General features: G+C 34.4%; 3 protein-coding genes and 1 pseudogene across 31 annotated transcripts; 2 read left to right on the forward strand and 2 right to left on the reverse strand.

The window, feature by feature from the left end:
• Positions 1-566: 566 nt before the first annotated feature.
• LOC112705589 (uncharacterized) lies at positions 567-8132 on the forward strand. Of its 29 annotated transcripts, none has more exons than XR_011864413.1 (10): positions 593-840; positions 958-1021; positions 1104-1206; positions 1290-1482; positions 2508-2545; positions 2893-3000; positions 3395-3475; positions 4397-5094; positions 5604-6160; positions 7699-8132. XR_011864413.1 is itself a non-coding variant. In XM_072200374.1 (9 exons), exons 8-9 carry the CDS (start codon positions 4486-4488, stop codon positions 5970-5972), a joined length of 978 nt encoding a protein of 325 aa, XP_072056475.1. In that variant the 5' UTR covers positions 593-840; positions 958-1021; positions 1104-1206; positions 1290-1482; positions 2452-2545; positions 2893-3000; positions 3395-3475; positions 4397-4485; the 3' UTR covers positions 5973-6347. The 29 variants fall into 29 exon arrangements, 12 of the variants coding, with proteins under 12 accessions (XP_072056473.1, XP_072056475.1, XP_072056476.1 ...); XR_011864412.1 differs by having other exon boundaries at positions 1394-1482; positions 2452-2545; XR_011864414.1 differs by having other exon boundaries at positions 1394-1482.
• On the reverse strand, positions 6374-8805 carry LOC112708285 (uncharacterized). The gene is made up of 8 exons (XM_025760472.2): positions 8727-8805; positions 8416-8560; positions 8277-8314; positions 7965-8047; positions 7725-7763; positions 7461-7531; positions 7263-7376; positions 6374-7144 (listed from the first exon to the last, which is right to left on the reverse strand). The coding sequence occupies exons 1-8, from the start codon at positions 8803-8805 to the stop codon at positions 7054-7056; spliced, it is 660 nt and encodes a 219-aa protein (XP_025616257.1). The 3' UTR covers positions 6374-7053.
• On the forward strand, positions 8785-11357 carry LOC112705590 (protein BUNDLE SHEATH DEFECTIVE 2, chloroplastic-like; annotated as a pseudogene).
• Positions 11358-11574: 217 nt separating this feature from the next.
• On the reverse strand, positions 11575-13276 carry LOC112705592 (heme oxygenase 1, chloroplastic-like). The gene is made up of 4 exons (XM_072201632.1): positions 13154-13276; positions 12820-13059; positions 11986-12093; positions 11575-11905 (listed from the first exon to the last, which is right to left on the reverse strand). Exons 1-4 carry the CDS (start codon positions 13274-13276, stop codon positions 11828-11830), a joined length of 549 nt encoding a protein of 182 aa, XP_072057733.1. The 3' UTR covers positions 11575-11827.
• Positions 13277-15287: the final 2011 nt, after the last annotated feature.

The following is a 15287-nucleotide window of genomic DNA, read 5'->3' on the forward strand; positions in this document are numbered from 1 at the left end:
AATATATAATTTAAGAACAATAGAATAAAAATTTCTAGAATTTTATATTAGTATTTAAAATTTTCAACGACGATAATACAAAGTATTTAAATCGACCAAATGAATTCAATAATTATCATTTGCACATCTTATTTAAATTTGAATTTTAAAATTTAATTTGTATCTTTCTTTTTCTAATATAAATTATTTTTGACAAAAAATAGAGAAAAAAATTTATTAGACCAAAAAAATATCCTATCAAAAAATTATTATAAAAAAATTTATGATTAGAGAAGAAAAGAATAAAAGTATTAATAATAATTAAGAAAAAGAAACGAAGCTTGTATTAAAGAATGTTAAAAAAGAAATAATAAAATTTATATTAATAATAATAATACTGAGAAATAATGTTGTTGCTTTAGATTTCTAACATTTATTTTTGGCTATCCTTTTTTTTTATTTTTTTTAAATTATCAAGTGATAAAAAAATAAAGAACAATTAAAAAAAACAAAAACAGGAAGATCGAAAACAATAAGATTAATCGCTACAAAAAAAATTAAAATGGCATGGAGATTAAGGCGGTTTTAAAGAACCTCATATTTTGAAGTCATTATGGCAATTTTTTCTGCTGCCGTAGATGGCTTTATATATTTTGGCGGATCTGGTGATTATGGCGGTTTTGAACCGCCGTTTTCAAACACATATAAAAAGAGAAAAATTGCAATCCCATTCAACGCCGTTCTTCCTTCTATCCTCTCTGAACATACAACACTCTCATTTCCTCAGTGTAAAGAAGCTCTCCGACAACGCCTTCTTCCTTCTAGGGCTTCTCCTCTCTTCGCCGGTTACGATCTCTCCAGGTACCTCTCCTTCTCAAGTTAAACTGAAACCGAAACCGAAATGCTGTTTTCGTACATAGAGAAGCCGAAATCGAAACTGATGCTGTTTTATTTTATTTTTTCTTTTGTGCTGTGGAGACGAAGATTCCGGCGAGAGGCAAGGCTCTGGTGGCTACTGACCTCAGCATTTCGATTCCAGAAGGCACCGATTTCTTTGTTTTTGTTTGGGTTAGGATTTCAAAATTGCTTTTGGTGCTGATTTTTGGGGTTTTGTTTCTCTGCAGCTCTGTTAGGGATTTTTGGCTCTTCCGTTGAAGCATTGGATTGACGTTGGTGCGGGGGTGATTGACGACGATCTCAGGTCTTCTTTCGCTTACTTCTATTAAGGTGTTTCTCTCTCTCTCTCTCTCTGAACTCAGATCTTCTATTGCTTACTTCTATTAAGGTGTTTCTTTGATCTCTGATCTCAGATCTCAGATCTCAGAAAAACCTTGGAATAGAAGAAAAACCTTGCCATCGATGTGTTGTTGACTGGGATTAGACTCTTGCTTACCGGTTGCGGCCTTGCCTTCAGTTACAGGGCAAGCAAGCAACTTGTGTGGATCACGCTCATGCAACACATGAAATTTAGCTTCATTTCGATACTGTGTTTGAAAGTTCAGTGTATGCCCGTATTTCCTTTTCACAAATATCAAAATTATTGGCTAACCTATCTTTCATATTCCCTTAAAAAAAGGAAAAAAGTTCTCCTAAGTTATAATACAGACCTATAATGGATAAGGAAAGAGGGTGTTTTTAGTGTGGAAGTGATTTGAATTATTTGTGTGCTAATACAGACAGAGAGCCTACTGAACTTTTATTCATTATTATTGATTGATGTTTGTGTGCCTTGTAAGGCTGGCATCTCATTATTCAAACTATTAGTTTATCCGCCTCTTTTGCCTAGTTAAATAGTTACTTTATTTAGCATATAATAATTATCTATAGTAGTAGAACTACAATTACAACCAAGTTGCCTGCATGTTCAATGGCTCAAATTGATTAATCATTTCAAAAAATGTTAGGAGATAATAGTTTTAGTGTAAAATAGAAGATAATTGGCTAATATTAATTCAAATGTAAAGTAAAAACAAAGAAAAAGTATTAGTCTAGTCATCCAAAATTTTTTATGTGACCTACTCTTTTTTCCTTTTGCTATTGCTTCTATTAATACGTGGACTGTGGTTCTGGAAAATGAAAACTTGGTAAGAGTAAGAACAAAATTGATTATGGATGATCGTGGTTTATATGTAAAAGAAGATTTTTTCTTTGAGAAAAAATCACCACTTTTTTGTTATTTTGATGTGTGTATTGGACACTGGTTGAGCTGTTTCTTTGATTTTGGACTTGCTTCTTAGGCACTTAGAACCATTTTGTTTTGCAGTTTGGGAACTAGTTTATGAGGCAATAACTGAACTATGTTTGCTTTGTTTTGCTTACTTCTATTTAGTTCTCTTTATTTCTCAAGCAAAAGGAAGCAACTCAAGTAGTGTAAAGGTGTTATTCAAATTGTGTGTTTTTTCTTCTGAAGTTGATCTGTTTTGCTACTCAATTTTGTCATGAGTTGTTGAAATATGAGTGATTATGTTGCAGTTTGTGTAGTATGTTGCAGTTTGTGATATCCAACTATATTTAACTCAATTTTGTAGAATTCTGCACTCAAGGTTCATATCTTCTTCATTATTAGGTAACTTTCTTTTTCCTCTGCTGAATTATTGAGTATGCTTCTCTGTCTTGACTCTTGACCTTAAAGGGTAATCAAATATCTTTTCTTTTTGTGCTGTGTTTTACTTCCTGGTGTTTAATTTTGAACTTGTTTGAGGAAAGACACTCATATACATACATACACACACAGATGGTTATCATTTCTAGTAGTTGTTTGTTGTGTTTGTTGCTGTATCAATGAAAACCTAACCTTCTGTTTCCCTTCAAACTTAACCACCTGAACATATCATACCATAGTGCTTGACAATTTGCAATAGTGAACGACTTATTGCAACTTTTCTGTTTGTTCTATTTTTCATTTTTCTGCAGGAGGACTTTGATGAATTCAGCGATGTTGATGAACTATACAGCTCATTGCCTTTAGATAAGGTGGAGACTCTTGAAGATCTTGTTACAATCCCCCCTGGCCTATCTAAGGTATTTGTTTGCTCACGATTGTTTTGTTGCAAGTATACAAGGGATCATTTAGTAATACATATTGAAGCATATGTAGATTCAATTTACCACATTGGGTCATTGATTAATTTTTCACGTTGGCAAATTTTGCTGGATTCCTTGCTGGGCTATGCAGTTTATGATGGTAATGTATTATAGAAGTCTAACATTTAATTGATGGGTGATGCGGATTTTAATTTCGGAAGTGGTTAACTCTTTACAAGATACCCTCCATGAACCTCTTAATTGTGGGAGTCTAATGCACTGAGTTATCCTGTTTTTATTGGTTATTTTGACCCTAGGTTCCTATAGCATTCTCTTTAACTTGTAAGAACAATTCCTTTTGGAACTCCTGATTTGTTTTGTTTTCTGGTAGGCTACTCCTAGTCTCAGCTTGAAGAATACTTTGGCTGTTTCAGCATCACAATCAGCATCAGCATCTGCCTCACAAACATCTGTATGTATTTCATGTTTATATTTATATGGAAGGATGCAGGAGTCAATGTTGTTGATATGAAAACATAAGAATGGTTTTCAGAAAACTTTTGAGGGATTAAATGTTAGGATGTTATTTTTTTCATCCCATAAAAAAAGGGCTATCCCGTTCTTTTTATGTGGCCTATAAGCAATTTTGATGATGTGATCTTAAAGCATCTGTCTAATTAAGAGTAATAGTAGTTAAGATTTTCAGATAATTATTGGTATCTCACCTAGTGGGTGTAGAAACAAGCGTGCATCTGCCATTTTAGTATGTAGTACCTAACATTAAAAACTTTTTTTTTTGTTATTGGTGTGAAGATTTCTTTTGCCAGTTTCCTTTTTAACCCAAAAAATGAATCACATAACATGTTGGGCCCAATCCAAACAATCTGAAAATTCAATCGTGGACTCTCTTCAAAGCATTACTAAATTTCATTCAAATTGGGCTAAGAGAAATAGAGATATTTAGCCAAATACAATACCAAAAAATAAAAGATTGTGGATTTAGTTTATGTCTTGTTTAAATTGTAATTTATGAGAAGTCCTTATAGGTATGCCGTTTCGCTAGAAGTCCTTTGTTCACTTATTTATGTCTACCTACCCCATTTTAGCATTGGTAAAAGTGTAAATCCTTATTTCAAACCACAAATATATGTGCATCAATATACTAATTATCTAAATTAAGTTAAATATATTTAGATATAATATATCTATCTATATTTCATCTGTCAAACACAATTTTATGTTTCGGTATCCCTATCTCTATCTCCTGAAATAAACGCAGCCTAATTGTCATTTACTTACTTAATACCCACAAAAAAAAAAAATTTGATTTGGATCCTGTATTTTGCTGACACTCTTGTTCTTCTTCACTACTCACTGAGTCATCATTGATCAGGTTGAAACTATCACATTCTCCCGTTCGCAGATCGAAATCTAAAAGATCCCATCTTTCACGAACCTGAATTATATCCATTCTCGTTTCCAATGCCAAATGCCTGGAAAAGAGACAAACCCACGAGGCTACTCTCCCCAAAGTTCCTCTTTTTACTCTTCTCCTCCACACTCATCCTCATCGTCATCTTCCTCTCCTCTTCTCGCCCCTCCAGCCCTAACCCTAACCCTAACTACTTCGCCCTCAACAATCGCCTCTCGTTCCATGCAATCTCCCCCTTTGACTGCTTCAATTCCCCACAGGCCCACCCTGTTATCGCTAGCACCGTCGAAGGGGTTCGCTACCCATTCCTCTTCTCACTCTCCGATTTTGGAACCCTTCCCGATAAGCCCCACAAGAACATCGTCAGGATCCTCAAAGGTAAGCCCTTTCGGAAGCCCGACATATCCGTGACGGTTCAGGACATTCTGGAGAAGGCCAAGACCGAAGGGAGAGACGGCTTTTTCGTCGACGTGGGTGCCAATGTCGGCATGGCCACCTTCGCCGCTTCGGCTATGGGCTTCCCGGTCTTGGCCTTCGAGCCCATCTTTGAGAACTTGCAGAAGATCTGTGAAGGGATTTTCTTCAACAGGGTGACCAATTTGGTTTCGTTGTTTGAGGCTGCAGCTTCTGATCGGCTTGGTAACGTTACGGTTCACAAGGTGCTATTTTATTTTTAAATGTAATTTTGTTGCTTGAATTCAATTTTGGTTCCTGTATTTGGCGTTGATTTATTTGTTTAGTTGTTTACTTGAGCTATAATTGTTGAAGGCTGATACTAATATAATAGCTCAGAAAATAATCCTTTAGGTGTAGGGTGAATTTTGGAGAGTAGAGTAGGAAATTGCAGCTAATGAGGATAATTTAAGAGCTCAATTGTGTCGCATTTACTCTCTAAAAGTGTAAAGTAATTAGAGTGGTTAATGTATATCAGGAGTTAGTTTGAGCTTAGTAACTACACTAATTACTAATGGAAATTGAAAATGCAACTGTGAAGTTTTACATGTTAATCCTATGTCTTATGTAATCATAATTAATGGTTATGTCTCAGGGTTGCTTCTAGTTTAGTCATAGGAAGCAATGAGTGATATTTCAGTTATAGTCATTAGTTTATGTTGAAATAGATTGCGAGTTCTGATGAGATCAAATTTTCTTTTACTTGATTCATCAGTTGGTTGGTAGGCTGGACAACAGTGCTATCTCTGCCACAGGTGCAAAGTTGGCATTCAAGTCTAATGAAGAGGTTGCAATTCAAGTAAGGACTGTTCCTCTTGATGAAGTGATTCCGGAATCGGAGCGAGTGCTTCTGCTTAAAATAGATGTCCAAGGCTGGGAATATCATGTCCTCAAAGGAGCAACAAAGTTGCTCTCAAGAAAGGGAAGCCAAGCACCATATCTCATATATGAGGAAGACGAGCGTTTGTTAGAGGCCAGCAATAGCACTTTCAAAGAGATCCGAGACTTCCTAAGTAGTGTGGGTTATAATGATTGCACCAAGCATGGCACGGATGCACACTGCACCAAGAAGGATGTAAGATGATTGATTGTGTAATTTTTAGTTTTCAGATTTGCAGCAGCACCTTGATGGAAAACCAAGTCATTGCTCTTTTTCTGGAAAAGCTACTTCTTGAATGGTGAATTTGATTAGAGATGCTGATGGAAAGAAGTTAAGATGGGAGGCAAAACTACGCCGCCAACGGCAAACTCGGTAGTTACTTGATATCACACGTAAGTATATCTCTCTGTAGAAATTGGGAGGGAATATGTTCTAGACATGAAATTCTCGTGATTCTTGTGTACATTAATATATCTGTGGGTGTCTTTGAGGCTTGTATCCTAGATTTTAATTGTGAGCACTGAGCAGTGATTTCCAGCTACAATTTTTTTTAAATAGAAATTCAAATTTTCATTGAAATCTATTTATAACAGGTTCATACGGTCTATGAAAAGGATTTAAAAATTAAAATTCATGATATCATTTTTGGTGTCATAAAACAATATGGACGTATAAATTATAGAGTGAACCTATCATCTGTAGCAGCCAACAGAACAGAATCTATATACATAGGTATTGTGTACGTTATTCGATACACCTTCTATGATGGCAAATAGCCAAATACAATTGATCAATATCAATGGAAACCGAAAGTATCCACATGTTCCAACAAGACTCCAGAATATTATTGGACGAATTTTATCTTCTTGGTCAACATTGAATGAATTCTTTAGCTTCAATTTGTGTGCAATTTGAATCAACAGAGAGCAATGTGCAGGAGTAACAGGAACTCTTGATATTTGCAATACAAACACCAATATTCTTATCTTCAGAAGCCTTTTTACAAGGACCATACTCACCATAAGATTTCTATGGTTTCCGAGGCATCCTAATTTTAAAAACATTTACTCTTAGGAAATTTTAGAACCCTTTTGTTCTATGGTGTCATGATCAAATACCATTTTGTGCAGGCATAGATGCTACATATACAAAAATTCTGTTGATAAATAACATGTTTTACATTTTCACAAGTGCCATGTAACTTGTGGGTTGTGGCAAACCAATTTGGTAACTACAGCTTTGTGGTAATAAATACAGAATATGGGATTGATACCTGAGGATCTAATCACACAGCTAGCTCTTTAGGATTCTTTTGGACCACTACTTTTTGAAGGTCCTGCTCTTTCCACCATAACATCATAAAGCTGCTTCCCATTCTGCTTGTCATACACAATAAATCATCAAGAAACAGTAAACATGAAGAAAATGTTGAATCTGAAAATAAATATAAAATTTAAGTAGCTGGAAATGATTTCCTATATTTATTATACTTACAAGATTATTGGGAAGAAATGAATTTGTCCCTCAGGCTTTGTTTGTGTCTCCTTGAAGTAGACTAAAATAGGGAAGTTAGGCCACCAGAATTCCCAATTAATAAATGTTGAGTACCTGAACAGCAAATAAAAGCAGGGTTTTCATTCATGCTACTGCTCTGAAACTCCAATTGGTATATACAATAAATTTGATTCTTACTTCCAGCGGTTTTTTCCTCCCACAAATGCATTTTCTCCTGATTCCTCAAGCTGGTCACCTATCCTTACTTCCTAAACCATAAATTTTCTCTCACTCATATATACATAATTAAAACTACAAAATCAAAAAGCATCAACAATACATTTAGATGAAGACAAGATCACAGAAATAATATGCAGATTAAGTTATACATTATGATTATATTGACTAAAAATGAATGGCTATTTGATTTTGACAGAAGCGAGAGGCGAGAAGGCAACAAACCAGAGCCTCATCACCAAAGACGAATCTCACTCTAGTGGCCTGAGGGAAAGACAAATAATAAAAGAAAAAGTCAGCTGCCAAAAATGGAATGGAAAAGATGATACATATTGTAGTAATCAGAGTGGTAAAAAAGCAGCTAAGAAAATGATACAGCTTCTTTGAAACAAAGTACTTATATCGTTATGCAAGTTTGTGAGACCCTCTTTATTACACCACCATTTACTGATAAATAATAGTTACCTGAACCAAGAGAAGCAATCCAAGAAGGCCAACAGGAACTGCAGATACCAAATTCTCTGTATAGGCCAACCCACCAGCAACTCCTGATAGTACAATTTTGAGTCAAACAGTAATCTAGGGAGAAATTGAATTGGCTCATTTAAGTAATGGTAAAAGTAGTTTGCAAGATATGCTTCCATTTCATTCCTCTAGATTTTAATCCACCTTGCTTCCAAGAACATATGCACATTCAACTCGTTATGCCATCCACCATAAAATTATGTGCTTAAAACACATACAAATAAAGAATGAGAAGAAGTAACAAGTATCTACCAAGTAGCACAATTGGAATCCTATAATCTGGTTCTACTCTTCACCCTCCTTCCAAGCTGTCAACGAAAGAAAATTCACCACAGACCACAGCTAGAATTCAATAGTTCATGTTATCTCAATTACATGCAAGAAAATTAACATAAGAGCCATAGAAGGGTTAACAACTAAACGGTTTCCATGGTTGTTAATAGCTATTTGTGTCCCACAGAAACTTGGATTACACAAAACTTGTCCGCCAAATGAAGTCCTGAAAGCACTCAACTTTCCAATCTCTTCTCTCCTCCCTGAAACAAACACATAAGACATTTAACTGAAAAGGGAAATGAAATCTTGAAAAACAAACTAGGGATTATGCTTACTATGGATCGGAAAAAAGCTGTGTAGGGACAACAGAGTGCTCGCCATTTGTTTGTGTTTCTCAAAACCGAAGTGGGGGTGAAGTGTGATTACCGTTATGCCAACCATTTTGTGTCATCAAAGTTGTCGTCTTTGGAGGTAAATCAGGTAATTGGAACATGCCCAAGGGCATTGAAGGAATAAAGGAATAAACTTTTACCTTACCCCACGAATTTGAGGGCCTTATCTCAGTTATCTGCTTCAACTCTGTTCTTTCGTTGCCACCAAGAAGTTGAGAACTGAGAAGAACTCACTCTCCTTCTTCGACCTTGAGATTTTGAATGGCGCACTCTCCTTGTTTTGCTCCTATTTGTTCCTTAAAGTCCTCGAACCGACCAGGTACCTTTAACTTTCTCTGTGTTTATGTAATTGAATGCGACTTCGTTTTACTTGAAATAGGAGTAGTTACTGGAAATTCGGTCGAAAAGCTTTTCCGATAACAGAAGCATGCCAGAATGCTAAAGCTCGAAAATTTCAGTCTTTGGAGGTTAAGGTGAGATTGAATTCAGTATCCCATTTATAAAGTATGATGCTTTGTCTTTTCATTTGTTTTATATCATAAATGATAATTTGTTCGCAGCAGAGAGAGACCATTGGAGCTGAGCTTATCAGTATTCAATCTTGTGATAATTAAATTTAACTGGCTGGGAGAAAGAAAACTTATTCAGCGATTTTGGTCATTTGAATTTCATAAATTGATTCTTCAGGACATGAGTATATATTTAGTTTTTCTTGAAAAATTTGATGTGGTAGAGCATGTATCAAACGTCGCTAGTTTTCTATTTATTGTGTATTGCAATGCAAGCACCTTGAATTCCTTTCTGAGCTTGATTGAATACAGGCTGCGGAAGACAACAGTCAAACCACCACAAAAACAAAGACCATTGTTTGTCCTGACTGTGACGGAAATGGTAAGTGGAAATGTTGGTTTTCCACTTTTTTATAGTTTTCTTAATGAGTACCTTTATCTGGTTTCATATAGCAATTGCTAGTTTCATTTATCATCCCTTTTCCTCGACAAGTGTTTGGCAATAGTGATGGAAATCTGCACCAAATAATGACAATGGTATGCTAGTTCTATTAGGGATCTTGTACATTTGGAAATGTCGTAGTGGCTCAGCCTTTATCATTTCATTCTCCATGTGACAAAGCAATTAATTAGCCTGGACATACCTTCACATAGTATTGGTAATCCATTGCCAATGATAGTCCTCTCCTTTTTGTATTAGTGCAGAATATTTATCATTCTTGATGATAAATCATGGTTTCTCACAATGCTTACTTGATGCCAGCTTCTCTTTCTTTTACTTTTTATTTTTAATTATATATATATATATGTTGGTCACAATTAGAACAGATAGTTCTAATTTCTTGATAGGATGAGCTGGCAGATGTTTAAGTTTGTTCTTGATAGCGTTCCATTAGAAATATCTTCATTCATGTATAAATCTTTTGCACTGGTTTATTATGCTTTTGTTCTACTATCAGGTGCAATCTTATGCACTCAATGCAAAGGCACTGGAGTTAACTCGGTAGACCACTTCAATGGACAATTTAAAGCTGGTGGATTATGTTGGCTATGCAGGTAATTAGATCAAAATGTTCAAGTATGAGCATGTGTTCTGAGCTATTTTTTCTGTGGTATTTGTTTTTTTGCTATGCCATTATGTACTTGTATGTATCAATTTCCAATAGAAATATTGAGTGTATGTATAAACATCATTGTCGCTGCCACATCTTGCTTGCATCATGCGATTTCAGCAATACTGTAATAAGAGTCGGAGACTGAGAGACAGACTGAAATAAGTTTTAGTATTGTGTTTGGTGTAAAGTAGGAGACAGAGACTGAAATAAGAATGAAGCTCTAATTTAATTTGCACAAAAGGTAAAGTTTGAATTAATTAATTGAAATAGAGGTATTTTAGATATAAAATGTTATTAAAGTTTCAGTCTCCGTTCCCAAAAATTTTAGTCTCCTGTGTCTCCACTGAAATTTTGGAGACAGAGACTGAAATTTTAGTACCAGTTTTTGGGCCAATAAACATGATACTGAGTCTCAGTCTTCCAGTCTCCGTCCCAATACCTCAAAACAAACGCTACCTTAGTCTCAGTCTCTCTTCCAAATGCTACCTAATTGTGTTGGTATGGATTGCCTGTCCGACATGACTAATATACTTCTCCCTTCCCCTCTTCATAACATTGTTGAAAATTTGGGTACGAAAAGCACTCAGAATATAATACTTTGTTCAAGTCTATTAAACATAATGGCAAATCTCTTCTTTGTTTGTGATTAGCTACAATGGAATCCTATCAAACATACATGTTTCTTGCAGGGGTAAAAAGGACATTTTGTGTGGAAATTGTAATGGGGCTGGCTTCATTGGTGGATTCATGAGCACATTTGATGATTAGAAGATTGCCTACATTGAATTTTTGAAGATTCCCCATGGCTAAAGGAAGAGAAAAGCAAGTTGGAATCCGTTTGTTCATTTTCTTTTTTGTTGTATGTGTGATCAATGTTATAGTACTCTGCAGCTGTGACAATAAGATTTTGTTTGAGTTCATGATTGTTCCTTGGTCGATTAAATAATCTTCAGGTTCTGTATAATTAGTATATGCAATTTGGAAGATGTTCAATTGATATTTGATAATCACTTTTCAATGTCAGACTAATAGTTTGAAGAAGTTTATTTTTCTTTTAAATGAATTTTTAAGCAAGTTTCAGTTTGGTTGGTTCCAACCAAAGGGATACTCAGTTAATCATAAAAAAGAACCTCATGTGCATAGTTAGCAAACCTATCTCTGCTTGAATTGAAAATTTAATAGCATATACTTCACAATCATCATAATATAAAGGATATTGTTGTTAGATACATTTCATAAAATGTTCTCATTCTCAAAGTAATGCACCAGACAGAAAATATTTAATTATATAATTATAATGACAGTACAACTCCAATATCTGAGTTACATGTTGCTTTTTGATTTCATTGGTATATTATTACAGGTGAAGATGGATCTCAGCCAATATTATGAATTTAAATCCTTAAGATAGTCATTGCATGTATTTACTTTCTGCAAATCGCACCAGATGGAAGCCGCGTGCACTGATGTGTCCTTCATTGTTATTCCGAGAGGTATCATGGCAGCAGCGCCTATGATCGTGACAGTATCAAACGGAGAACCTCGCCTGACATCTTGAATGTTTTCTCCGTTTCTTCTTCAGTCCATCCCTGAGAAAATCACAAAGGAATCTATCAGAAAAACTGCACGGCAATGTAGTAAAAGGATTATGAGAGTTAAAGAAACTTACTTCAGTAACTTTGTTCAGCTTGTCCCTCACGTTCTGTAACAACTGGGAAAGGTTGCCATCCCATTTATAAAACTCTAACTCTTTCTTGTTAAGCAACTTTTCAGCTACCTGCATTAGTGAAGATTAAGATGCAAGAAAATCTTGAGTACAGAACAGGTAAACTATCATATATTTTTTCAGTTTTTCTGCCAGATGTTTATAGTTTGAGATATATTTAAAATGTATAGAAATATTACATCCGCTAAAGCTTTATATGCTGCTGTTATGAAAAGGATCAACCCTGCAGTGGTGGGATACCACACACATGCAGAATTTTGTTTAGTCTATTCTTCCTTATTTTAGTTTTAGTCTGTTTTGACACTAATATTTTCTTAACAATCAAACATATATTCTCTTTGTTTTGTTAATTAAAAAATAATTTAAATACAAAATGAATTAGTAGCAATCATATTTTTATACGAATATCAAGAATATTTGGTGTATAAATAGCATTTTTCTTTCAGTTTGGTCATTAATTGGAAGTGACATCATTTGAACCTTTGCCAACAGGTGAAATAAAAAATGTTATATATACATCAAAAATCATCCACCGAATCAATCAGTATATATGTGTATAATTACATGTATAGTTTCACTCATTTTGTATTTCATATGACTACGAGTGACTGATTTAGTGGCTATTTTTTGTGTATACCTAGCATGGTTGGGTTGAAATTCAAAGGCTAAGTGAAACAACATTACATCAGTACTATTGATTAATTACCAAGAATATAGCATAGAATATAACAGAACTATGCAGAGATATCTGCAACTTTGACATAAATGGAGTTTTACATGTATCTGATCTGTTATCTTTTTCCCAATCATTCTTCCACCGGCTGAATGTGCGAAGTAGATGTTGTAAAAGTGGCAGATAAAGGCTTGCTCGTCCTTGAGATACTTGGCATAGTTAAGACCTGGTGAAGAAGGTTCTGGGATGGCATGACCTTCTTCCTTGAACCACTTCAAATCTTTTGCCAAATTTGCACACCTTTCCAACCCTGTGTTCCTGAATTCATCATCTGCACAAGGACATCAAGAGATTCAATCATGTAATAATCATAATCGGTCCTGCTAAGGAAACAATAAGAATGATTTTTTAATTTGAATCATAACGATTGTAACTAACATGTTGGATGATCTTCTCAAGAGTGTCAAAAACAACCATGCTATCCACAAGAAACTTGAGGTATCCATCAATGGTAGGGTCCCATTTGGAAACTGATCGCTCCTCAGGTTGCTTAGGTTGCATGCTCCCTTGTATGCATCTTCATAGACACAGACTTCAGTTCCTCCACAAACATCTTCCTGGGTGGAGCTTCAGACACATAAACAAACTCCATAGACATCCTTAACAATCACAAAACTTAAAGGATATTTGATTTTCAACTCTTGTTGAAGTTGCAATGAAATGAAAGAATGAGTGCACGGAACCTTTAAATAAGCCAAGCAATGGAATGTTGCACAAGTAACAGTTTTAATCTTCAACTAATTATATAATAATAATAACATTACTAATAATATAAATGTATTGTAAACCATGTAATATAAAACTGCGTGACGTTGAAATTGTTCTGACTAATGGGTATGTATATTAGCAAAGAATTTTTTTAATCAAATATGAATAGAAGTTTTTTATTTGATATTTTTGCGACTATGTTGGATATAATTTCTTTTAATTTTGTGCAATCTATATTGGTATCTATGATTGGAGGATCATATTTTATATTCTATATTTTATATCTTTAACTCATCCTTATCAAGTTATCGGGTTTTTCTGCTCTCTATCATCCTTGAGCTTTAAATTTATCCGCTTATTTGTTTTATTTTAAATTTATTTCCTAGAATTTCTTTTCCTTAATTAACTTCATGAAAATCTGGGGGATTAAAAGGTTTAGGTACTTGTTGCATGTTTAGGTAAGAATATTTATTTGGGAATTGGGACAAAATTCCTTTTCTTTTTTATTTTATTTTCCCCCTCCCTTAAGGGCTGAGGCCTTAATGACGTTTACAACTTTGTTAGATCCTTCTGTGCTGAAAATTGTTTTATACTTTTGCGCAAAAGTATAATTATCAAACTTGTGGAATAGTTTACTCATTCGCTTATTTAACTAAGTGCTAAAGGTTTAAATATTATTTTGTATATGTAATAATATATTAATTAATAAAAAATTTTAAATAAAATTTAAATTATGATAAATTAATTTTTAACCTATTAAATTAAGAAATATTTAAGAAAAAAAATATCAAACTTACTAATTGTAATTCCTACTCCTTTCAAATACACATTTTGATTTTTTTAAACTACTTATTCTTTCTTATAAAATTAGTAGGCAAACTTTTCATCCCAACAAATTTAATGATTTTTCACTTTTAGTTTAATATTTTCATCTTTAATGCTTTTCTCGACTTTTCTTCATTTACCATAATTTACATTCCTTTAGTATGTTTATTAATATAAATTAAAATAAGTTTTTTCCCTCTGCGTTAGTCTCTACTCTTAAAACATTCTTCTTGACCTTTAAGTATTCATTAATCATTTAAAAATATTATTGGTATACAAAAATTAGTCACTAAATAAGTGAATTTTTTAAATAAATAAATTAAATATTTTAATTATAAAATAAATAATTTGTAGTGTTTTTATCGATTTATATTGTCTTATCTCGTTTACAGTATAAACAAAATAAGGTTATGCATATCTCTTTTACATGTTTGCAAACGTGATACATGCAACAACAAACGTGCCAATATAAACGAAATATGCACAACCTTATTTCGGTTATACTGTAAACGAGATAAAACTTAAACGCGCCTATATAAGTAACTCGTTCACAACGCCCTTTTTGTCACTTTCCTTGTCCATTACCTTCATTTCTCCCTTTCTCGAACGTTTTTCTTGATATTTATAAGATACTCGGATTTTATGGCACGCACGGACACACAAAACGGAGGCATCAACCACTTGAATGTGACTTGGCACATTGCGAGAGGGTCACAGGATCTCTATTCAGCGCTTCACAGATTATCAGCCTATGTAAGAGTACCGGGCCTGGTATCAGCATGATTGCCACGTTAGACATCTCTCTGGCGAGGACGTACTTGATGATCCCAAGCTTTCGACACTACCGGATGACGTTCAGTCTACCGCCAGTTAGCCCAAGGACATGCTTGACCTTCCCCAGGATGTTCCTAATCGTCGTAGACGTGTCAGAGAGGTTCGAGCAGACACTTGGAGGCCAACTAGGAGGGAGAATGGTGCG

The sequence above is a fragment of the Arachis hypogaea genome, chromosome 8, assembly GCF_003086295.3.
Source record: "Arachis hypogaea cultivar Tifrunner chromosome 8, arahy.Tifrunner.gnm2.J5K5, whole genome shotgun sequence".
NCBI classification, from domain to species: Eukaryota; Viridiplantae; Streptophyta; class Magnoliopsida; order Fabales; family Fabaceae; genus Arachis; species Arachis hypogaea.